At 51.9% G+C, this 23,861-nt stretch overlaps 5 protein-coding genes and 1 pseudogene across 5 annotated transcripts; 1 reads left to right on the top strand and 5 right to left on the bottom strand.

Annotated features, from left to right (window-relative positions):
* Positions 1-55: 55 nt before the first annotated feature.
* On the bottom strand, positions 56-4,768 carry LOC132328570 (mas-related G-protein coupled receptor member H-like). Its single transcript, XM_059848496.1, has one exon. It carries the CDS (start codon positions 4,533-4,535, stop codon positions 3,849-3,851), a length of 687 nt encoding a protein of 228 aa, XP_059704479.1. The 5' UTR covers positions 4,536-4,768; the 3' UTR covers positions 56-3,848.
* Positions 4,769-6,924: 2,156 nt separating this feature from the next.
* On the bottom strand, positions 6,925-8,102 carry LOC132328561 (mas-related G-protein coupled receptor member H-like). The gene has a single exon (XM_059848485.1). It carries the CDS (start codon positions 7,978-7,980, stop codon positions 7,045-7,047), a length of 936 nt encoding a protein of 311 aa, XP_059704468.1. The 5' UTR covers positions 7,981-8,102; the 3' UTR covers positions 6,925-7,044.
* Positions 8,103-8,513: 411 nt separating this feature from the next.
* LOC132328566 (mas-related G-protein coupled receptor member H-like) lies at positions 8,514-10,850 on the bottom strand. The gene has a single exon (XM_059848491.1). The coding sequence runs from the start codon at positions 10,511-10,513 to the stop codon at positions 9,614-9,616; it is 900 nt and encodes a 299-aa protein (XP_059704474.1). The 5' UTR covers positions 10,514-10,850; the 3' UTR covers positions 8,514-9,613.
* Positions 10,851-12,794: 1,944 nt separating this feature from the next.
* Positions 12,795-14,075, bottom strand: LOC132328560 (mas-related G-protein coupled receptor member H-like; annotated as a pseudogene).
* A 3,380-nt stretch (positions 14,076-17,455) lies between these two features.
* Positions 17,456-18,671, top strand: LOC132328551 (mas-related G-protein coupled receptor member D-like). Its single transcript, XM_059848474.1, is given in 3 exon segments — positions 17,456-17,921; positions 17,924-18,441; positions 18,444-18,671. Coding segments are annotated over 3 exon segments (1,212 nt in total).
* Positions 18,672-20,311: 1,640 nt separating this feature from the next.
* On the bottom strand, positions 20,312-23,350 carry LOC132328567 (mas-related G-protein coupled receptor member H-like). The gene is made up of 2 exons (XM_059848493.1): positions 22,677-23,350; positions 20,312-22,466 (listed from the first exon to the last, which is right to left on the bottom strand). Exon 2 carries the CDS (start codon positions 22,336-22,338, stop codon positions 21,448-21,450), a length of 891 nt encoding a protein of 296 aa, XP_059704476.1. The 5' UTR covers positions 22,339-22,466; positions 22,677-23,350; the 3' UTR covers positions 20,312-21,447.
* Positions 23,351-23,861: the final 511 nt, after the last annotated feature.

Raw genomic sequence — 23,861 nt, 5'->3', positions numbered from 1 at the left:
TTTTTAATTTCCCTACGAATCAAATGGTCTTTTGTTGTGAGAAACGACACCTCACTTCTTAAAACTTTTAGAAATTTATTATACCACAGCAAGGGACAAGGTAAAAGGAGAAGCGCTCGGCGCCCGCTTGCAGCCAGAGGCGCGGCCAGAGGCACACTGCCCACATTAGTAACAGCTTTGTACCCTCTTGCTCAGCCACCCCCGGTAATCCTTCCCCCACATTCAGACACATTCCGCTTTCCCAACACAGCTCCGCCTCCGTCCCGCCTTCCCGGAGGCTGTGCAGCGCTTCGGGCTGTGACTGCCCGCAATGGTCAGAGATCAGCGTTACAACTTTCGACATGAACACGTTTGAACAGAGAGAGAAAAGTAGTTCTGTACCCCCAGGAAAAAAAAAAAAAAAATCTGTTCATAGAGATGAAGTTGATTTTAAAGATAGATAATGAGCATTTTACCTTTAAACAACTCATCTTTAAAACAGTACCCCAAAAGTTAACATAACCTGTAAACACAACTGTGAAAAAAACTTGTAGAAAATAAGAGAGAATTCACACTTACAGATTTCCCAAAACAAATACCTTTCATAAAAAATTAAGAACCACAAGAGAACTATTTTTCTTGTAGAGAAGTCTCCATAACAATGAGAGACTTCTCACCCTATGTGAACTAAAGACTATTCTAGATGTACTAAACTGATTAAAATGGTAAGTTTTGTTTCTTTAAATTGTCAGTTAGAAAGAAAAAGTGGTAAGGAGAAGTGTTCTAAAAGTTTATTCTGATTCCCATTACACTTAATTACGGTTAATACATTTCTTTATACCCTTTTAAAGTTTTAAACCTACTTTACCTTTCTTCCAATCCTTCCTCACAGCACAAAGTGAATACACCAGTGATTAACCAACACTAAACCCAGCACACTCATGAGTACATTAGCAAAAAAATCTCAAAATCAGTGAAATCTCAAATTACCAAACCACAACCATTATGGGGTGGAACCTGGTTATTGATTTTGAGACAGAATTGAGGTCTGTAGGGAACTAAAAGGTATAAATCCTGTGGGAAAGGGGAGGGAATATTGAACCGAGTGTCCTGCTGAAGGAATCCAGCAGCTCAGTGATATCAACTGACACCTGAGAGTCCAGCTCAGATCCATCCCAAAGCCAATTGTTCTCTGATATCTCCATGGGCAATCCTCTCCTTCTCCAATTGTTTTCCTGCTCCAGCTCTGTCCTGTCCACATCCAGGCAGGAGGTATCTCCCTGGCTTTTGTGCCAGGCACACCAGACCAGGCTCCCACATCCTCCTTGCCATCTTCCCAGACCCTCACCCCTCCCAGTGCTGCTCCACATGGAAGCTGTGGGTAGGAAAAGATGGGAAAGCCACGTTTGGGGGACAGCAGCGTTGCTCTGGTGTCTCTGTTTGTCACCCCTGCAGCTCTGTGAGGGGAGGAGAAGCAGCAGAGGTGTCACCATGAGCACTTTGTCCCCTGCCACGGAGGGAGCCAGCCCTGCCTGCTGGAGCCAGCCTTGTGGGAAGGCATCCAAGGGGAGCTGGAATGAGGAGAGCCACGACAACTGGAGCCAGTGTGCCAGCAGGCAGTGGAGCAAAGTGCCTGTCACGCTGCTGCTGCTGCTGTGCCTGTGTGGGATGGTGGGAATGGGGCTGTGCTCTGGCTCCTCAGCCAACAGCAGTGCCCACCCTCTGATTTACTTCCTGGCTGGGAGCTGTGCAAGGGAATTCACCCCTCTGTTAGTGTTGCCTTCCAGAGGGCTTTTGAGTATGTTCCAGAGCCAGGGAATAAGGACAATGCAGTGGAATCATCATAAAGTATAATCATCATGGAAGAGAACCATCATTAAAAAAACCCACTCTAATCCAGAGTTAGAAGGGGACCACAAGCATCATGGAATTCAGCTCCTGGCCCTGCACAGGACATCCCAACAATCCCAGCCTGTGCCTGAGAGCATTGTGCAAATGCTCCTTGAGCTCTGACAGGCTGGTGCTGTGTGCAGCAGGGGATCTCCTGCCTGGGGTGGATTCTGAATGAGGTGAGGAATCCTCATGGAATTGTTTGGGTTGGAAAGAAACTTAGAGATCATCTCATACCATCTCTCCTTCTGCCATGTGCAGGGCCACCCAGGAAAAATTTGCCTTGTAATCTTCCTTTTTTTGAAATAAAGCTCAGGTAGGGAGTGGCCTGGATGACAGTGGAGACAAGAAGGTGCTGGGAAGTAGAAAAAGTTCATTGAAGGATCATGATCCTCCTGCACTTCCCTTGGGAGAAACCCTTTGGCTGAGTTGTTCTTTTCTGGACACAAGGTTGCACCATGGAACGATTCTGCTTTCCAAAGGGTAGGAAAACAGGAGACAGGAAGAGAAAAACCCTATCAGATGTCAAAGTCTCTCTTGTCTGTTGATTATTAACAACTCTGTGAATAAATGCTCCTTAGGTGTTTAACCTCATGTTTATCTCCAAAGCCTGACTCAGCACCCACGGCTTTCATGCTCACTTCCCTTTCCAGAAACAGTGGCACGTTGCTTTCCCCTGGTTTTAAGGCAGTGGGAAAAGGAGGGACAACTTTCCCCTGAGCAAGAGATGTGGCTGCTGCCCAGGTCTCTCCCAGGAGGAATGAGGAGCTCTTGGCCCTGCCAACATCATCCCAAGCTTTGCAGGCACGTGCCTTAGGAAGGGCTCTGGTATGAGACAGGTACCTGGCCTGCTCACAGACCAGCCAGAGGCTTTGTACTGGGATAAAAGAAGGAAATGAGCCATTTTGGACACTGTTCAACAGGGACAGGCTCTGCAGTGAAGCTTGGATGTTGTTCATTCAACAAATTCAGAGGCTGGAACCACCACAGTGGAAAGAAACCAAAACCATGAATCCAAATCTGGTTGTGGGGTGGTTACAGAATGACAAAAATCAGGGCTGTGGCTGGGCTGTGGCTGAAGCTGCTGTGCAGAGTGGCTGTGCAGCTCCTCCTGAGGGTGGCCAGGTTCAGGATGGAGGTGGTCAAGGGCTTCCTTGGGCACTGATGCTGGGGAACCAGAGGATGGAGGGGCCCAATTCTGCAGAAGAGCAGCACAATCCCCTGATCTCTGTGCAACTAAATGTTCCAAGCATCTGGTGATGGGAATTTCCATATTCCATGTACTTTCTGGTACAGGAACAGAGGATCAGTGGAGATCACTATTGACCCTGCACTTTGATGTTGAGAAGGATTTAATTTTGGAATTAAATCCTGTGACAAATTCCCACTGAAAGGATAAGGGAATGTTGCTGTCCCTCCCCACCTCTGCAGCCCTACCTGGTGTCCCTTCCCATCAGCTGGGAATGCAGGACTGGCTCTGCTGTGCAAAAGGGGAAGGATGTTCCCTGTGATCCCAACCCCTCTCCTGCCATCCAGAGGCACCAGCCCCACAGGGATTTGGGAAATCACTGCCACCCCGTGCTGGGTGTGTCCTCAGGGATTAAGGTGTCCCATTCTTTGCAGGCAAGAGCTCCCTGAAAACACCATGAAACTCATCTGCTGAGCCCAAGGAGATGGAGTTGATTCCCTGGGGCTGAGGCCATGAGGGTCATTCCATGGGGAATAGAGCTGGGGAACAGCACTGAGCCCAGCTGCACTGCTTGGAGCCATGGGGATGCAGGAGGGAAGAGAAAAGCCATGCTCCAGTGTGCTCCCTGCAGTGCATCCCACAAAAATCAGCCAAGGCAATGCTCCTGCTCCCCTTTCTCGTAGGAATACACCACCACAGGGAAGGTGATCCTGTGGATATTGATTCATCAGGAGGCTCAAAAAAACTTCGGCCAGTTTCCTGGGGTCATTCACCAGAGCAGTGGAAGGGATCAAGAGGCCCAGACCCCCCTGTCAATGGCAGGATCATCACCGTCAGCAGTGTTCTCTTTTGGCTCCTCAAAGACCCTCTGGAGGGAGCAATGGAGGGACCTCATGGTGCAGGGCCTCCTGCACCTCCCCACCAAGAAGTAGATGAAGGGTTTGATGCTGCTGTGGATGCAGGAGAGCAGGAAAACAACCTGGGAGGACACAGTGATGTAACCAAGCTGCTGCAGGAAATTGCAGATGGTGAGGAGGAAAGAGAAGGGCACAATGAGGACGATAACCATGTCACGCCTGTTGGGTTGCTGCTGCTGGGAGCCCTGCTTGGCATTAATGAAATCAACTCTGCAGGAAACGACCACGGGTGCAACAAAGAGGAGCAGGATGATGGTGTACATGGAGATGAGAGCTGCCCGGCAGTGCTCCTGCTCGTTTGACGGGCACAGGAATGTCAGAGCAGGAATGACAGTGAAAAGAGGGGAAAAGACCCAGTATTTGGCTCTCCACACCACCCACATCAGGCGCTCGGAAAGTTGGCAGCAGCAGCAGCAGAGCTTGCAGAGTGAGGCCACGTCCTTTCGTAAGCTGTGGGCTGTCAGCCGGAACAGCCCCCAGTAGTGGGAGACCACTGAGAGCTGGAAAAGGAAACTCAGGTACAGCAGGGGCATGACAGGAGAGCAGGACATGTCCTCCATCAGGAAGGGGGGGTGGAGGGGATTGTGAGGAGAAGGAAGAGGGAGGAGGCAACAGCCAGATCAAAGATGCCATGGTTGCCACTTTTCAGATGAAAGAGCCAGAGCACAGCCCCATTCCCAGCCAGCCCACAGAGGCAGATGGGCAGTGTCACACTGTGTGTGGCCACATCGGTGACATCTATTGCACACAGATCGTCTCCTTCAGGGGGTGACACGGGATGTGAGAACACAGTGGTCACCTCCATGGATGGACGCTGGGCAGGCAGTGGGATGTGTCCCCTGGCTGTGGTCAGAGTGGATGGAGAGTCAGTGCTTGGAGAATCCAGGGATGGACCATGTGGCTCCTCAGCAGCTCCCTGCAGTGGGAAGGATTCGGTGGAGAGAAGGGAGATATGCAGGTAAGGAGGGCAGTGTGAATGGTGGGGTGGGAGGGGGAAGTGGGAGGATAGGGCTGTTTGGCAGGGGATGTGGAAGGAAAGTGCAGGGCAGAGGAGGGAGGAGCTGGGGAGGGCACTGCGGTCACTGGGAGGGCGTGGCAGGAACAGCGGCGCTTCCTGGTACCTCTTGCTCCTTTGGGATCCATGTCCTAAAACGGCTCCTGCCAGGTCAGTGACATGAAGGAGGAGGTGCCCAGATCACCAGGAGCTCCTCAGTCCTTTCCTGCTGACTGCTCTCTGTGCCCTGTCCTGGTGTTGCATCCCAGGGCTCTGTGGTGTCATGGGGGGAGTGGGAGAATCAAAAATTGCAGCTTTGCCTAGTTCAGAAATTCAGTTCCTCTGAGTTATTTATCTTGGGTGTGGGTTGTTTGGTTTTTTTTGTTGTTGTTGTTGTTTTGGTTTTGGTTTTGGTTTTTGTTTGTTTGGTTGGTTGGTTTGGTTTGTTTTTTTTTTTTCCCAAATACCGGAAGTGGCTTTTGTCAGAAGCTCTAAATGAAGATTTTTGTGACTGGCTCTTCTTTCTCTCCTGATGAGAAACACTCCTGCCTTGCAGAGTGTCCCACTCTGCAACTGCCTTTCCTCTCTAGATAGGTTTCTACCATTCCTCCTTTATCTACCCTGAGGAGTCACTGTCCCTCCAGCAGCAGAGGGATGCTGGTGGTGCTGGTGGCACTGGAATGCTGCCAGTGCTGGCAGTCTTGGTGAGTGAGCTGGCTGCTTCTCAGAAACAAGTCCTGTTCTGGGAAGGGCTCTGAGATCATTGCCAAAACATGTTCTGGGCTGAGGAAGCACAGTTGAGCTGCTTCCTCCTCCGATCCCCATCCCCACCCCCACCCCCACCCCACTCTCCATCCTCACCCCATCCTATCACATCCCACAGGTTTCCCAGACAGAGCTGGGTGATCAGTCAGGCTCTGCTGTCCTCCAGTGGGGAGATTTGGGATTGCCAGCATCCAGACCCTTCCAGCACCTCCGACCCTCTCCTGACCCCTCCGAAACTGCCTCAAACACCCCAGACCATCCCTGGGGCCCCCTTTTCCACCCAACAGCCCAGATCCTGCTCTGATCCATACAGGACCCTGGCAGTGTCCCTGCTCCTCCTGGCCAGAGGATTCTAGGACCCAGGAGGGAGGGGGAAAGCCCAGCTCCAATGTGCTCCTCAGGAGAACATGGGATGACAAAAGTGGCTGGAGTGAGTGCAGAAACAGATTAATAGGCCTGCAGTGGTTTTGGGGCAAGTTGTGTAACAGGAAGCAAGAGCACATGGCCAAAGGAAAAGTTCAAGGCAAGGTCACCTTTAATATCACAGCACTCAGTGAATGCAACCACCAGAGACTCCTCTGAATGATCCTCCAGGGCCAGGAAAGGACTTGGAGAAGGAGGTGGATGCCTGGAAATGAGTCCGAGGAAAGTGATGTTTATGTATTAGATAAGAAAGACACTTTAATGTCTCTGTGTGGTTATGATGGAAAAAAACCTTGTAAAGTCCTAAAGTCTCACCCAAACAGAAATATGGAGAGATCCTTCTGTGTGTCTTTTGGAGGTAAAGAATTCCTGCCTCCTAACGCTTCCCATTGTGTTGGAAAGTTTATTGCAGCTGATTTTGGTATCACTCCCAGTTCTAATCTCCACACTTCTCCCCATCCCATCCCATCCCATCCCATCCCATCCCGTCCCGTCCCGTCCCGTCCCGTCCCGTCCCGTCCCATCCCATCCCATCCCATCCCATCCCGTGGCTGCGACAGTGGGAGAGCAGGGATGCTGTGGCATTCAGGGGAGCACAGTACTTTCCAAGGCTGTGGATAAAACCCCAGGAGGTGGTTGGACAGCAGCAGCTCCTGGGAGCAGAGGGTGTTTCTGATCAGCGCCACAGGAGCTGAGCCCAGGGGCTGCTCCTCAAGGCTGAGGCCTCCCAAGCATGGATCAGAGCCCAGAGCGGGCTGGAAAGGGGCTGGGGATGCACCAGCACAGGGAGGGTGACCCTGTGGGGATTTATTGATCAGGAGACTCAAGGAATCTCTCAGCCACTGTCCCAGGGTCCTTCAGCAGTGCAGTGGAAGGGATCAACAGGCTCAGAGCACTGCCTCCAAGGCGGGATCATCCCTGTGGGCAATGTTTTTTTCTGGCTCCTCAAAGATCCTCCTGAGGGAGAGCCGTAGGGACCCCATGGAGCAGGGCCTCCTGCACCTCCCCACCAAGAAGTAGATGAAGGGGTTGATGGTGCTGCTGATGCAGGCGAGCAGGAAAACAGCCTGGGAGGGCACAACGGTGTAGCCGAGCTCCTGCAGGAAATTGCAGAGACTGCGGGGCAGAGTGAAGAGCACAATGAGGCAGATAACAATGTCAAATCTCTTGGGCTGCTGCTGATGGGAGCCAGGCTTGACCTTAATGAAGAGGATTATGCTGGAAACGAGCATGAAGGGAGCACAGAGGAGGAGGTTGAAGGTGTACATGGAGGTGAGAGACACCCAGCAGTGCTCAGATAGCTGGAACATGCACAGAGAAAGCATCACGGCAAAGATAGTGATGAGAGTGATGAAGAAGGCCCCGAGCAGGGTAAAGACCACCCATGACAGCTGCTGGGGACGGTGGCAGCAGAGCCAGAGCGGGCAGTGGATGGACCTGCACCGCTTGATGCTGATGAATGTCAGCGTGTACAGCCAAAAGCTGTATGACAGCAGTGACGCCCTGAAAAGGAATCCCACATACCCCAAGGGCATGATGATAGAGCAGGACACATTCTCCAGCAGGAAGAGCAGAGTGGAGGGCAACAGAAGGAGGAGGAAGAGGAAGTCAAAAAAAGTCCGGATGTGGATGTAAAGGATGGTGCTGTTCCTGTACAAACAGCAGGAGCCAAGGAGCCAGAGCACAGCCCCGTTCCCAGCCAGCCCACAGAGGCAGATGAGCAGTGTCACACTGTGTATGGACATGCTGGTGACATCTGTCTCACACAGATTGTCTCCTTCAGTGGGTGAGGCAGGAGATGGGGACACGGTGGTCACCTCCATGGATGGATGCTGGGCAGGCAGTGGGATGTGGCCCGTGGCTGTGGTCAGAGTGGATGGGCAGTCAGGGCTTGGAGAATCCAGGGATGGACCATGTGGCTCCTCAGCAGCTCCCTGCAGTGGGAAGGATTCAGTGGAGAGAAGTGAGATGTGCAGGGGAGGTGGCAGCGGAAATGGTGGGGAGGGAAAGGGAGGTGGGAGGGTTGGGTTGGTTTGCTGGGGATTGATAAATAACAGAGAATAAATGTTTTCAATTCCCCTGAAGTTGCTTAAAGACTATGTGGGAAGGAAGATAAAAGAATGTAAAAATGTGGACCCAGGATGATAAATGTGGCTGGAAGCACTGGGGACAGTGATAAGAAGGCCCACAGCATTTTTGGGGCAAGTTCTGAAACAAGAAGGAAGACCACATGGCCAACGAAAAACTTCAAGGCAAGGTCGCCTTTAATATCACAGCACTCAGGGAATACAACCACCAGAGACCCCACTGAATTTAACCTTATTTATGGCTCATAGTTCCTTCCAGGCCTGACCCAGTCAGATGTCTCAGGTACTAACACACCTGAGCATCTCTGCCACATTTGCCATGGCAGATGCAGACGTGTGTGCACACAGACAGACAGACAGAGTCAGTGCAAGGTGCCTGTGAGAAATTCCCCTGGCAGGCAGTGCAATGCTCCCTGTGGATCCCTTGGCATCTCCTCCCTGTGCCAGGGGCTGGGCCTCGAGCCCTGGGGGGATGGGCCCAGGAGCCGTCGGCGTTCGGGGATCAGCCGAGGGCAGCAGACGGAGAGATCCCAGCCCGGAGAGGCCCCAGTGCCAGGGAGCTTCTGCTCAGCGCTGCTGGGCCAGGAGAGCTCCAAGGGTCTCCTTTTGGGCCGCTGCTCCCAGGGCCCCAAGGGATGGGCGTCACTCTCAGCCATGTTTCACCCTGGCCACACTTGGGGCCGGCAGCTCCTGTGACAGTGGGAGAGCAGGGATGCTGTGGCATTCAGGGGAGCACAGTAATTTCCAAGGCTGTGGATAAAACCCCAGGAGGTGGTTGGACAGCAGCAGCTCCTGGGAGCAGAGGGTGTTTCTGATCAGCGCCACAGGAGCTGAGCCCAGGGGCTGCTCCTCAAGGCTGAGGCCTCCCAAGCACGGATCAGAGCCCAGAGCGGGCTGGAAAGGGGCTGGGGATGCACCAGCACAGGGAGGGTGACCCTGTGGGGATTTATTGATCAGGACACTCAAGGAATCTCTCAGCCACTGTTCCAGGGTTCCTCAGCAGTGCAGTGGAAGAGACCAACAGCCTCAGGCTTCTCTGTCCATGGTGGGATCATGGCTGTGTGTAGGGGGATACAGTATGGGTAAATTGAGGTGGTATAGAAGGTAATCTTATCCCCCAATGAGTTGGGGCTAGACCAATTACTAAAGATTAGAAGCAGGCCTGATCTTAACAGGCCACACCTGCAGCCAATAAGAACAAGAGGTATAAAAGAGTGGGTTGGTGGGATCTGGAGCCAGATGTGTTGGGTTACTGTTGCAAGGACCAGGAACAGGCAATGCTTAAAGGAGCTGCTTGTGAGAAACATCACAGAGGTAAGAAGCTCTGTCAATATCAAATCCTTACACTATAATGACATTAGAACTCATGCTATCTAAGATAGCAGCTGTGGGCAGTGTTTCTTTCTGGCTCCTCAAAGACCCTCTGGAGGGAGTGCCAGAGGGGCTCCACAGAGTAGGGTCTCCTGCATCTCCCCACCAAGAAGTAGATGATGGCGTTGATATTGCTGTGGATGCAGGCGAGCAAGAAAGCCACCAGGGAGGGCACAATGGTGTAACTGAGCTGCTGCAGTATGTTCCAGAGGCTGCAGGGCAGAGTGAAGAGCACAATGAGGCAGATAACAATGTCGAGTCTCTTGGGTTGCTGCTGACGGGAGCCAGGCTTGAAATGAGTGAAGAGGATTGTCCTGGAAATGAGCATGAAGGGAGCACAGAGGCGGAGGTTGAAGGGGCATATGGAGATGAGAGACACCCAGCAGTGCTCAGATAGCTGGGTCATGCACAGAGAAATTATTGTGGCAATGACAAGAGTGTTGAAGAAGGCCCCGAGCAGGGCATGCATCTCCTTCAACAGCTGCTGGGGACGGTGGCAGCAGAGCCAGAGCGGGCAGTGGATGGACCTGCACCGCTTGATGCTGATGAATGTCAGCGTGTACAGCCAAAAGCTGTATGACAGCAGTGACGCCCTGAAAAGGAATCCCACATACCCCAAGGGCATGATGATAGAGCAGGACACATTCTCCAGCAGGAAGAGCAGAGTGGAGGGCAACAGAAGGAGGAGGAAGAGGAAGTCAAAAAAAGTCCGGATGTGGATGTAAAGGATGGTGCTGTTCCTGTACAAACAGCAGGAGCCAAGGAGCCAGAGCACAGCCCCGTTCCCAGCCAGCCCACAGAGGCAGATGAGCAGTGTCACACTGTGTATGGACATGCTGGTGACATCTGTCTCACACAGATCGTCTCCTTCAGTGGGTGAGGCAGGAGATGGGAACATGGTGCTCACGTCCGTGGATGGATGCTGGGCAGGCAGTGGGATGTGGCCGTGGCGGTGGTCAGAGGGGATGGGCAGTCAGGGCTTGGAGAATCCAGGGATGGACCATGTGGCTCCTCAGCAGCTCCCTGCAGTGGGAACGATTCAGTGGGCAGGAGTGAGATGTGCAGGGGAGGAGGGCAGTGGAAACTGTGGAGTGGGAGAGGGTGGCAGCGTGGCTGAAGTGTTCAGCAGGAGATGCAGAAGGGAAGGGTGCAGAGCAGAGGACAACATGTGGAGGGCACTGTAGTCACTGGGAGAAGGTGGCAGGAGCAGAGCAGCTGCTGGAGGAGAGGAAGGTGGGGTAAGGAGGAAGGAAAACATTCCCCTGACTTGTTCCCTGTGGGGCAGCAGCAGGCAAAGGGGTCTGTGCAGATCAGCGGCGTTCCCTGGTACCTCTTGCTCCTTTGGGATCCATGTCCTAAAGCGGCTGCTGCCAGGTCAGTGACATGAAGGAGAAAGTGCCCAGATAACCAGGAGCTCCCCATTCCCGTCCTGCTGGCTCCTCTCTGTGTGTCCTGTCCTGGTGTTGCTCCCTAAGGCTCAGTGGAGTCAAAGGGGAGTTGGAAGTCTTTGGCTATGTGAGAATGTCAGAGTTTTTCATCTTGGGGTTTTTTTTTTTGGTTTTTTTTGTTTTTGTTTTTGTTTTTGTTTTTTTTTTTTTTTTTTTTTTTGCTGGAGAGGATGTGGCTTTGGTGAAAAGCTCCAAATGAAATATTTTCCAAATGGCTCTTCATGTCCTCCTCATGAGAAACATTCCTTCCCTGCTGAGTGTCCTATTCTCTGCCTGCCTTCCCTCTCCTGACAGGCTTCTACCATTCCTTGTTTCTTTTCCCTAAGGGGTCACTTTCCCTCCAGCAGCAGAGGGATGATGATGGTCCTGGTGGCACTGGAATGCTGGCAGTGCTGGAAGTGCTGGTGAGTCAGCTGGGTGCTTGTCAGAAGTAACTCCAGTTCCGGGAAGAGCTCCATTGCCAAAGCCTCCCCTGGGCCCAAGGAAGCAGAGCTGAGCTGGTCCCTTATCCTATCCCATCCCCATCTCTGCACCCCAGTCCCACCCCACTCTCCATCCTCAACCCTTCCTATCACATCCCACAGCTTTTCCAGATGGAGCTGCTCCCACACTCTGAGTGTGGCCTGTCAGGCTCTGCTCTCCTCTGGCTTTGCCAGCATCCAGACCCCCTCCAGCCCCCTCTGACCCTCTCCTGATCCCTCCAGCCTACTCTGGCACCCCAGAACACAGCCAGGACATTTTTTTTTTTCCCCTGACAGCCCCCCTCCTCCTCTGCTCCACCAGGGCCCCCGGCAGTGTCCCTGTTCCTCCTGGCTATAGGGTTCTAGGATCCGGGAGGGAGGGGGAAAGCCCAGCTCCCATGTGCTCCTCAAGAGAACACAGGATGATGAACGTGGATGGAACCAGTGCAGAAACAGATTTGGAGGCCTGCAGGGGTCTTGGCGCAGGTTCTATAACAAGAAACAACACTGCATGGCCAAAGGAAAACTTCAAGGCAAGGTCACCTTTACTATCTCAGCACTCGGTGAATGCAACCAGAAGAGGCACCTATGAATGACCCTCCAGGGCCAGGAATGGACTCCCAGTAGGAGGAGGACAGATGGAAATTAATTCTAGGAAGGTGATATTTGTGTATTAGATAAGAAACACACGTTAATGTCTATGTGTGGTTATGATGGATAAAACCCCTGTTGTAATATCTTGCCACACACAGAACAAGGGGAGATCTTCTGTGTGTGCTGTTTTGTAATTCTTTCCATCATGTTTGAAAGTTTATTTCAGCCCCTTGTGGTATTACTTCCCAGCCCCATCCGTACCCCGCATTCCACACTGTGCTGTGCTGTGCCATGGCCGCTGCCCGGGTTGAAGCTCTGCCCGTCAGGCTCTGCTGGTCTCCAATCAGGACATTTGGGATCAGCAGCATCCAGATCCTTCCTGGAGCCTCCTGCACCCTCTGACATGCACAGACCTCCCAGGGCCACTTCAACCCCGCCGCCAGCCCGGCTCCACCCGGGAGCAGGGACATCTCTGCTGTGACACTCACAGAGCACTTGGGGTGGGGAATGCTGAGCCCCTGGGCCATCCTGTCCGTGCCAGCCCAGCTCTGGGCACTGGGGATCATGGCTGCTCCAGGGAGCACAAGCCATGGCTGTGTCCCATCCCTCCAGCCACATTCCAGGCTGGCAGCAGGAGCCAGAGGAAGCCGGGAAGTGCAGGTGGGGCAAAGGCAGCTCAGGGTTCACGGTGTGGTTTATTGATATCAGACCTCAGTAAGATGCAGGAACCAGGTGCCAGGGGGAATTTCAGGATTGCAGCCATGTTGGGAATGATTCCTTTTGGGGGTAAAGTGCTCTAGGACCCGTGAGGGAAGATCAAAGCCATGCTCCAATGTGCTCCATTCAAACAATTCTTCCCACATGGTCCTTGTCACTGCCCCTGCTCTTTCTCCTGCAGGAATACAGAGCAGGAGAGTAACACCATGGATATTTAGTAATCTGATGGCTCAAGGAAACCCTCAGCCACTGCCCCATGGTCCTGCACTGGGGCACTTGAAGGGTTTAACAGGCTCAGACCCCTGTGTGCCTGGTGGCATCATTACTGGGGGCACTGCTCCCTCCTGGCTCCTCAAAGACCTTCTGGAGGCACTCCCTGAGGGACTCCATGGAGCAGCGCCTCCAGCACTTTGTTACTGAGATGTGGATGAAGGGGTTGATGCTCTGTGCATGCAGGCAAACAGGAGAACAACCTGGGGGGACACAGTGAGGAAGCCAAGCTGCTGCAGGAAATTCCAGAGACTGAGGGGGAGAGTGAGGAGCACAGTGAGGAAGACAATGATGTCAAGCTTCCTGGATTGCTGCTGCTGGGAGCTACCCTAGAAATGAATGAAGAGGATTGTGCTGGCGATGACCATGGATGGAGCAAAGACGAGGAAGTTGAGGATGTACAGGGAGATGAGAGCCCCCCAGCAGAGCTTGTGTTCCTGTGATTGGCACAGGGAAGTCACCACAGAAATGGCAGCGATGGCAGTGATGGAAAGGGCTCAGAGCATGGCACTCACCACCACCCATGAGAGATCCTGGGAAAGGTGGCAGAAGAGCCCAGGTGGGCAGAGGAGGGACCTGCACCTCTCAATGCTGATGGCTGTCAGCTGGTACAGCCCTACGGTGTGGAACATCACAAAGAGGAGGAAAAGGAAATGTATGGATGGTGGGGGCATGATGGCAGAGCAGGAGAAATCCTCCAGCAGGAAGAGCAGAGTGGAGGGGGCCATAAGGATGAGGAAGAGGAAGTTGATGATGGTCAGGTCAAGGATGTTGGCAGTGATGGGTTTCACGGTGTCCCTGTGGATGCGGAACCCGAGGATCCAGAGCACAGCCCCATTCCCAGCCAGCCCACAGAGGCAAATGTGCAGTGTCATGCTGTGTATGGCCACGCTGGTGACATCAATCACACCCAGATTATCCCCTTCACTGGATGAGTTGGCGGGGGGGGGGTCATGGTGCTCACCTCCATGGATGGATGCTGGGCAGGCAGTGGGATGTGTCCCCTGGCTGTGGTCAGAGTGGATGGGCAGTCAGTGCTTGGAGAATCCAGGGATGGACCATGTGGCTCCTCAGCAGCTCCCTGCAGTAGGAAGGATATGGGAGGAGGAGGACTGGGGAGGAGTGAGATGTGCAGGGGAGGAGGGCTGTGGAAACTGTGGTGTAGGAGAGGGAGGTGGGAGTATCGGGCTGGTTAGCAGGAGGCTGATAAATAACATAAAGAATAAACATTTTCAGTTCTTCTGAAGTTGTTCAAAAGCAAAATGGCCAAAATTTTAAAGGATGTGTTATAGATGGGTAATGAGATGATTTGCTCTCACAAGGGATGAATACTGTGTCAATATTAACAGAAGCTTTATTGATGTATAATTATGTTATTGTAGTCTGATGTTTAGATGTCGCATGTTCTCCCCATAGTCCCCTTCTCCCCCCTCTCTGTTGTTGCCATCAGAGTGCCTGAGTCATCTAGGACAGGGAGAAAGAAGGGGTGTACAAAAGCTTGTTGCTGCGGGGGGAAGAGGTGCAGCATGACAACACCTGACCCTCCAGCCAAGTTGCAAGAAGGCAGGCTCCACCAATAAACACAAAGAAGGGCTGACAGACAGACTTTGGGAGGGGCCAGGTTTAGCTGATGCAACCCCTGGGGTATCAAAGGTGAAGCATTCATCTTGAAGATGATGCAGCCACGTGGTAGGCAGCCATGAGGGAAGCTCCCAGGCCTGCTTCTCCTTATTGAGTCCTTTTGTTGTATTTTTTGTTAAGGTTTAATAAACCTTTAAAAATATTAAAAAGTGGGTGGTTGTTTCTCACAGGATGTAAAGGCTGGCACACAGGATGACAAACATGGCAGGAACCTGTGCAGAAACAGATAAGGAGGCCTGCAGTGATTTTGGGGCAAATTCTGGAACAAGAAGCAACAGTGCATGGCCAGATGAAAAGTTCAAGGCAAGGGCACATTTAATATGGCAGCATTCATTGAATATGACCACCAGAGCGACCCCTCTTAATAAACGTCCAGGATCATAGAAGGAATGCAGGAGGAGGTGGTTGCATGGAAATGAGTTCTAGGAAAATGGAGTTTATGTATTAGATAAGAAAAACTTTTCAATGCGTACATGTGGTTATAATGGATTAATACCCTAATATCCATGTCCTAAAGCAGCTCCTGGCAGGTCAGGGACATGAAGGAGAAAGTGCCCAGATCAACAGGAGCTCCCCGTTCCCGTCCTGCTGTCCCCTCTCTTTGCCCTGTCCTGCTGTTGTTTCCCAAGGCTTGGTGGGCCAGTCAGAAATTGTATCTTTGGCTACATCAGAATTTCACCTCCTTGGAGTTATTTGTCTTGACCTTTTTTTTCTACCATAGAGGAAGTAGCTCAATGTTCAGATTTCTTTGAATGGTTCCTCATTCCCTCCTGATTATAAACTCTCTTCCAAAAGGGACATTCCCCAAATACTTTCCCTCTCTCAGTAGGTTTCTACCATTCCTCATTTATCTGCCCTGAGGGGTCATTGTCCCTCCAGCAGCAGAGAGCTGCTGGTGGGGCTGGAATGCTGCTGGCAGTGCTGGAAGAGTTCACAGCACTAGGGAAGCATCTGAGTGCTTCTCAGAAATAACTCCCATTCTGGGTTGAGTTTCAGGATCATTGCCAAAACCTCCCCTGGCCCTAAGAAAGCAACTTGAGTTGAGAATTCCCATTTCTGTCATTCCAATGCAGGCTCACACAGCCCAAAGGAAGGACAGCACTCAGTTGCTTGCAGCCAGGTCATCTTAGCAGTCAGGTCAGCACTTGGAGCCCACCCTAATTACTGCCAATCCCCTTAAAGATGCAATAAAAGCTATTAGGGACCAAGTTTTTGGGCGTTGTGATCCCCTTTCCAGCCCTTCATTTGGACCCATCCTCCTCCTTCTCGGATTTTGGAGACCTTGTGTTTGTTTTTACCTGACCCCCCCCCCTCTGGGCAACTGTGCCAGGGCCTCACCACCCTTACAGGGAAGGATTTTTCCCTAATATCCAATGTGATCCCATTCTCTGTCAGGGGGAAGCCATTCCCCCTTGTCCTGTCACTCCATGCCCTTGTCCAAAATCCCTCTCCAACTCTCCTGGCGCCCCATCAGCTCCTGGATCATGAAGTGTTTGCCCTTGAAAGGATTGGGCTGGTGAGGGGATGAGAGATTGCATAGCTGGGGACACAGACACGGTGTCAGCAGGAAGGGAGGTGACAGTTCTGGTCCCAGGGCCAGCAGTTTCCAGGAGGAGCATCCCAGATCCCTGAGGCACATGTCAGCCTGGGTAGGAATCATCTCACCCCAGCTTTCTGGGAATTCCTTGGAATTCACTGTGGGCTGCTGTCTGAATGCCAAGGGAGTGTGGAAGATTACTGTGATGAAACCTGCAACTTTCTAAGGATAAAAGCCAAGAGAGCAGCATTGATTTTACCTCTTCTCAGAAGAAATGACATTGCTGAAATTCCAAATCATTCCTCTGCTGTGTGCCAGGGCTCCAGCTGAGCCATAGAATTGATTATTGCATAAATCCTCTTGGAAACTGTGTGGTGAAGGTGAAGTACCACTGAAACTGTGGTATACAAGTGGGAAAACTAGATTTGAATCAGAAAGGAAGGCTTCACAGCACATTTGTAGTGCAGAGTCCTAAGGATCCAGCCCAGGAAAGAGAGGGGGCAAGTTCAGGCAGTTCAAAAGACAAGACTTTGGGATTGGAGTTCCTTTAAAAATGGAAGAGAAGCTGAGATGGAGACAAAGTGCTTTGGCCGTAGGTCTGGTTGCTGAGGCTCTCTCCTGTTGCTCATTTGCTGGGCAGAGTGAAGAGCAGAGGAGGAGCAGAGCCCTGATCCCGTGCCAGGCTCTGAAGCAGCTGCCTGTGTGTGAGAGCCCTGGAGAACACGAGGCAGCAGGAGAACAGGGGCTGTGGCAGGAGCTGGGACAGAGCCCGCGCCGGACGCTGCTCGGGCTCACCCCACAGGCTGCGCTCCCCTTTCCCAAGGGACCATTCCAGGGAACCTCCTGAAGATCCCTGCCCAGGGACAGCAGCTGGAGGGTGGGAGGTGAGGTGAGTGCAGTGCAGGGAAGTTCTCCAGGCTGCAAGAGGAAACAAGGTCAGACTCTTCTCTTCCACCAGAATCAGGGCCCCCTCATTGTGTGGAACCTGATTATGGATTTTGGGGGCAGAATTGAGGTCTGTAGGGAATTAAAAGCTGGAAATACTGTGGGAAAAGGGAGGGAATATTGAAACGGGTGTCCTGCTGAAGGAATCCAGCAGCTCAGTGATATCAACTGACACCTGAGAGTCCAGCTCAGATCCATCCCAAAGCCAATTGTTCTCTGATACCTTCATGGGCAATCCTCTCCTTCTCCAATTGTTTTCCTGCTCCAGCTCTGTCCTGTCCACAGCCAGGAAGGAGGTATCTCCCTGGCTTTTGTGCCAGGCACACCAGACCAGGCTCCCACATCCTACTTGCCATCTTCCCAGACCCTCACCCCTCCCTGTGCTGCTCCACATGGAAGCTGTGGGTAGGAAAAGATGGGAAAGCCACGTTTGGGGGACAGCAGCGTTGCTCTGGTGTCTCTGTTTGTCACCCCTGCAGCTCTGTGAGGGGAGGAGAAGCAGCAGAGGTGTCACCATGGGCACTTTGTCCCCTGCCACGGAGGGAGCCTGCCCTGCCTGCTGGAGCCAGCCTTGTGGGACGGCATCCAAGGGAAGCTGGAATGAGGAGAGCCACGACAACTGGAGCCAGTGTGCCAGCAGGCAGTGGAGCAAAGTGCCTGTCACGCTGCTGCTGCTGCTGTGCCTGTGTGGGATGGTGGGAATGGGGCTGTGCTCTGGCTCCTCAGCTTCTGCATCCACAGGAACCCCATCTGCCCCTGTGTGCTCAGCCTGGCCATGTCTGGCTTCAACTTCCTGCTCTCCATCACCATCGCCCTGGGGATATTTTCTGTCCCAAAGAGCTTCTGCCACCAGCTGGGCTCGTGGGGTGTGACAGCTGAGCTGAAGGTCCCCATCCTCTTGGCTTTCACTGCCACTGTCTCCTCTCTGACAGCCCTCAGTGCTGTCACAGCTCTGTTTATCCTGCCCATGTCCTGCTGGCCCTGCCACTGCTCCCAGTGCTTCCCGGTGCTCCTGTGTGCCCTGCTCTGGCTGCTCTCCTTCCTGCTCACTGTCACCCTCCATTTCTACCCTTTGGTGCCCATGGCCTTGGTCCTGAGCTGCCCCTTCTCAGTGCTCACCCTGGCCTGTTCTGCTCTGGCCCTGCTGGCCAGGCTCCTGTGCTGCTCATGGGAACAGCTCCCAGGGAAGCTCTGTGCCCTGCTCCTGCTGCTCCTGTCATCTCCTTCCCCTTCTTCACTGCTGATTTTGGGTACTGGCTCTTGCTGAGGGCATTTGACTTCTCTGTCTTTGCCCCCAGCACCTCTCTCCTGCTTGCCTGTGCCAAGAGCAGTGCCCACCCTCTGATTTACTTCCTGGCTGGGAGCTGTGCTATGAAATTTACCCCTTCTGTTAGTGTTGCATTCCAGAGGGCTTTTGAGGATGTCTTCAGAGCAACAGAATAGGGACAACACAGTGGAACCATCATCAGGTGGAATAATCATGAAACAGACTCATCACAATATAGAACAATAAAATATCCAGTGTTGGAAGTGATCTACAAGGATCAGGGAGTTGAGCTCTGGGCCCTGCACAGGCCATCCCAACAATGCCAGCCTGTGCCTGAGAGGAGCATTTTCAAAATGCTCCTTGAGCTCTGTCAGGCTGGTGCTGTGTGCAGCAGGGGAACTCCTGCCTAGGGCGGTAGTGGGTGACACGTGGAATCATCATTGAATGGTTTGGGTTTTGTCCTACTTTAGGGAAAATCTGGGAGGAAGACTCTCAACGGGCTTCCTCTAGAAAAGAAATTCAGGCAGCTGCCCCCACAGCTGGTACAGGGAAAGATTTCTTTACAGAACAGTGGAAAAAGCTGTTCATTTAACAAGGAAAGTATACACAAGCATAAAAAATGAAAACAATACTAGACATTAAAATCTCTTGCTGTTCGGAAGAGTTGGCAGATTCAGAAAGTCCTTGTTGTGGAGTGTAGTTGGGCTCACTCAGTCTCTGATCAGTCCCTCTGGTGCTGGAAAATGCCGTGTCCCAGGCCTTGGTGGGCCACAGGTGTGAGCTCCTGGTGCTCTTCTGGGTTTTCAGTCCAGAGCAGGTTTGAATAGCTCAAAAAAAAAAAAGAAAACCCCAGTGCAGGGAACTTCTCTGCCTCAGCTGGCTAAAAAACCTAAAAGCAAAGGAGAGCTCTCTGTGTCATGTCTGTGCTGCAGACAGCACGGTCTGGGAGCAGGACTGTGGAGGAGTGAGCGCAGCTTCTGCAAACAAACTGCTGCATCTTCTCTCCCCCTCTTTGCTCAAGAACCAGTCTAAAATGAGCAAAACCTATTTCTGGGCTAAACAGACAAATGGGGAAACAATTCAGCATCATAAAGTCAGCCAGGACAGGTTGGAAGGAACAGTAGAGATCATCTGATTCCATCTCTCCTTCCTCCATGGCAGGGACAGCCAGGAAACCTTTTGCTTTGAAGTCTTGCTCTTTTGAAGAGAAGCTCAGGTAGGGATTGTCCTGGGTGACAGTGGAGACAAGGAAGGTGCTGGGAAGCACAAAAAGCTCATGGAAAAAAAATGGTCCTTCTGTACTTGCCTTGGGAGGGATGCCCTGGCTAAGTTATTCTTCCCTGGACAAGAGGTTCTACCTTGGAAAGTTCCTGCTGTCCAATGGGCAGGAAAACAGAAGACACACAGAGAAAAACCTTCTCAGATGTCAAAGTCTGTCTCTTCTGTTAATTATTAACAACTCTGTGAATAAATGCTCCTTAGGTGTTTAACCTCATGTTTATCTCCAAAGCCTGACTCAGCATCCACGGCTTTCAGTCGCACTTCCCTTTCCAGAAGCAGTGGCACGTTGCTTTCCCCTGGATTTAAGGCAGTGGGAAAAGGAGGGACAACTTTCCCCTGAGCAAGAGATGTGGCTGCTGCCCAGGTCTCTCCCAGGAGGAATGAGGAGCTCTTGGCCCTGCCAACATCATCCCAAGCTTTGCAGGCACGTGCCTTAGGAAGGGCTCTGGTATGAGACAGGTACCTGGCCTGCTCACAGACCAGCCAGAGGCTTTGTACTGGGATAAAAGAAGGAAATGAGCCATTTTGGACACTGTTCAACAGGGACAGGCTCTACAGTGAAGCCTGGATATTGTTTATTCAACAAATTCAGAGGCTGGAACCACCACAGTGAAAAGAAACCAAAACCATGAATCCAAATCTGGTTGAGGGGTGGTTACAGAATGACAAAGATCAGGACAGGCTGGGCTGTGGCTGAAGCTGCTGTGCAGAGTGGCTGTGCAGCTCCTCCTGAGGGTGGCCAGGTTCAGGATGGAGGTGGTCAAGGGCTTCCTTGGGCATTGATGCTGGGGAACCAGAGGATGGAGGGGCCCAATTCTGCAGAAGAGCAGCACAACCCCCTAATCTCTGGGCAACTAAATGGTCCAAGCATCTGGTGATGGGAATTTCCATATTCCATGTACTTTCTGGTACAGGCACAGAAGATCAGTGGAGTCCACTATCCACCCTGCACTTTGATGTTGAGAAGGATTTAATTTTGGAATTAAATCCTGTGACAAATTCCCACTGAAAGGATAAGGGAATGTTGCTGTCCCTCCCCACCTCTGCAGCCCTACCTGGTGTCCCTTCCCATCAGCTGGGAATGCAGGGCTGGCTCTGCTGGACAGAAAGGGAAGGATGCTCCGTGTGATCCCAACCCCTCTCCTGCCATCCAGAGGCACCAGCCCCACAGGGATTTGGGAAATCACTGCCACCCCGTGCTGGGTGTGTCCCCAGGGATTAAGGTGTCCCATTCTTTGCAGGCCAGAGCTCCCTGATAACACCATGAAACTCATCTGCTGAGCCCAAGGAGATGGAGTTCATTCCCTGGGGCTGAGGCCATGAGGGTCATTCCATGGGGAATAGAGCTGGGGAACAGCACTGAGCCCAGCTGCACTGCTTGGAGTCATGGGGATGCAGGAGGGAGGAGGAAAGCCATGCTCCAGTGTGCTCACTGCAGTGCATCCCACAAAAATCAGCCAAGGTAATGCCCGTGCTCCCTTCTCTTGTAGGATTGCATCACCGCAGGGAGGGGATCCCGTGGATATTTATCAATCAGGAATTCCTGATTAATATCAAGGGAAACCCTCAGCCTCTGGCCGAGGACCTTCAGCAGAGCAGTGGAAGGCATCCATAGGCTTACATCCCTGTGTCCCTGGGGGACGCATTTCTGTGGGCTGTTTTTTCTTTCTGCTACTCAAAGATCCTCTGGAGGGAGAGCCGGAGGGATCCCACTGTAGAGTGCCTCCAGTACCTAAATGTGAAAAAGGCCTTCCAGGAGCTCCCTGCCAAGAAGTAGATGAAAGGTTTGATGCTGCTGTTGGTACAGGGGAGCAGGAAAACAGCCTGGGAGGGCACATCGATGTAGCCGAGCTGCTGCAGGAAATGGCAGAGGCTGAGGAGGAGAGTTAACAGCGTAGCCAGGTGGATAACCATGTCACGCCTCTTGGGCTGCTGCTCCTGGGAGCCCCTCTTGGCATTAATGAAATCAATTGTGCCAGAAATGACCACGGGAGCAGCCAAGAGGAGCAGGATAATGGTGTACATGGAGATGAGAGGCACACGGCAGCACTCCTGCTCTTGGGAATGGCACAGGAATATCACCGAGGGAATGACAGTGAAGAGAGCAAAGAAAGCCCAGGACTGGACACTTCCCACCAGCAACCACATTCGCTCAGTAAGGTCCCAGCGGCAGCGCTGGAAGATCTTGTGCATATAGAGCACAGTGCCAGCAGGCCTGAGCCAGAACAGCCCCCAGTAGTAGGAGACCAGTGAGAGCTGGAAAAGGAAACGCAGGTACAGCATGGGCATGACAGGAGAGCAGGACACATCCTCCACCAGGAAGAGGAGGGCGGAGAGGACTGTGAGGAGAAGGAAGAGGAAGTCGGCAACAGCCAGCTTGAATATGCCAGAATTATAGGTTTTCAGGCTGAGGAGGCCGATGACAGCCCCGTTCCCAGCCACCCCACAGAGGCAGATGAGCAGTGTCACACTGTGTGTGGCCACGCTGGTGACATCTGTCTCACAGAGATCGTCTCCTTCATTGTGTGAGTCAGGACGTGAGGACATGGTGGTCACCTCCATGGATGGACGCTGGGCAGGCAGTGGGATGTGTCCCCTGGCTGTGGTCAGAGTGGATGGGCAGTCAGTGCTTGGAGAATCCAGGGATGGACCATGTGGCTCCTCAGCAGCACCCTGCAGTGGGATGGGTTCTGTGGAGAGAAGTGAGATGTCCAGGGGAGGAGGGCAGTGGGAATTGTCAACTGTGAGAGGGAGGTGCGAGGGTTGGGCTGTTCTACCACAGGGCAGAGGAGGGAGGAGCTGGGGAGGGCACTGTGGTCACTGGGAGAGGGTGGCAGGAACAGAGCAGCTGCTGGAGGAGAGGAAGGTGGGGTAGGGAGGAAGGAAAACATTCCACTGACCTGTTCCCTGTGGGGCAGCAGCAGGCAAAGGGGTCTGTGCAGATCAGTGGCGCTTCCTGGTACCTCTTGCTCTTTTGGGATCCATGTCCTAAAGCGGCTCCTGGCTGGTCAGTGACACGAAGGAGAAAGTGCCCAGATCACCAGGAGCTCCCCATTCCCATCCTGCTGGCTCTCTCCGTGTGCCCTGTCCTGGTGTTGTTTCCCACGGCTCAGTGCAGTCATTGGGCAGTCAGAAATGGTTTTACAAATTTTGCTCCGTCATTGCTCCACAGCCTCGGTGTTGCTGATCTTTATTTCTTTTCCCCCTACAAATCAAGTGGTCTTTTTCTTTTTTTGTCGGAAACGACGCCTCACTTGTTAAAATTTTAAAAAGTTCAATAAACTACAACACGGGAGAAAATAAGGTCCAGAGGCACACTGCCCAAAATAGTATCAGGCTTTGTCCCCTCTTGGTAAACCAGTCCCCACGGTAATCCACCTCCCACATTCAGACACATTCTCCTTTTCCAACACAGCTCCGCCTCCGTCCCGCCTTCCCGGAGGCTGTGCAGCGCTTCGGGCTGTGACTGCCCACAATGGTCAGAGATCAGCGTTACAACTTTCGACATGAACACGTTTTAACAGAGAGAGAAAAGTAGTTCTGTACCCCCAGGAAAAAATTTAAAAAAATCTGTTTTCCTATAGGTTAAGTGTTGCATTGCAAAGTACATGGATTTTATAATTAAGAAGATTTTAAAGATAGATAATGAGTACTTTTACCTTTAAACAACTCATCTTTAAAACAGTACCCCAAAAGTTAACATAACCATAAACACAACTGTGAAAAAAACTTGTAGAAAATAAGAGAAAATTCACAATTCCAGATTTCCCAAAACAAATATTATTCATAAAAAATTAAGAACTGTGAGAGAACTATTTTTCTTGTAGAAAAGCCTCCATAACATTAGCAACAGAGATTTCTCTCCACATGTGAACTAAAGAAAGACTATTCTAGATGCAGTAAAATGACAAAAATGGTAAGTTTTATTTCTTAACATTGTAAGTAAGAAAGGAAAAGTGGTATGGAGAAGTGTTCTAAAAGTTTAATTCTGATTCCTATTACTCTTTCTGTAAATTACAGTTAATATATTTTTCTTTATACACTTTTAAAATTTTAAACCTATTTTATCTTTCTCCCAATCTTCC

Source organism: Haemorhous mexicanus, chromosome 6 (genome assembly GCF_027477595.1).
Source record: "Haemorhous mexicanus isolate bHaeMex1 chromosome 6, bHaeMex1.pri, whole genome shotgun sequence".
In the NCBI taxonomy this organism is placed as follows: domain Eukaryota; kingdom Metazoa; phylum Chordata; class Aves; order Passeriformes; family Fringillidae; genus Haemorhous; species Haemorhous mexicanus.
This window is presented reverse-complemented; position numbering and strand designations above follow the sequence as displayed.

Excerpts from the sequence above, each read along its gene's own strand:
- LOC132328566 (XM_059848491.1), bottom strand. The coding sequence starts at position 10,513 with ATGTTCCCATCTCCTGCCTCACCCACTGAAGGAGACGATCTGTGTGAG.
- LOC132328561 (XM_059848485.1), bottom strand. The coding sequence starts at position 7,980 with ATGGAGGTGACCACCGTGTCCCCATCTCCTGCCTCACCCACTGAAGGA.
- LOC132328567 (XM_059848493.1), bottom strand. The coding sequence starts at position 22,338 with ATGGAGGTGACCACCATGTCCTCACGTCCTGACTCACACAATGAAGGA.
- LOC132328570 (XM_059848496.1), bottom strand. The coding sequence starts at position 4,535 with ATGGAGGACATGTCCTGCTCTCCTGTCATGCCCCTGCTGTACCTGAGT.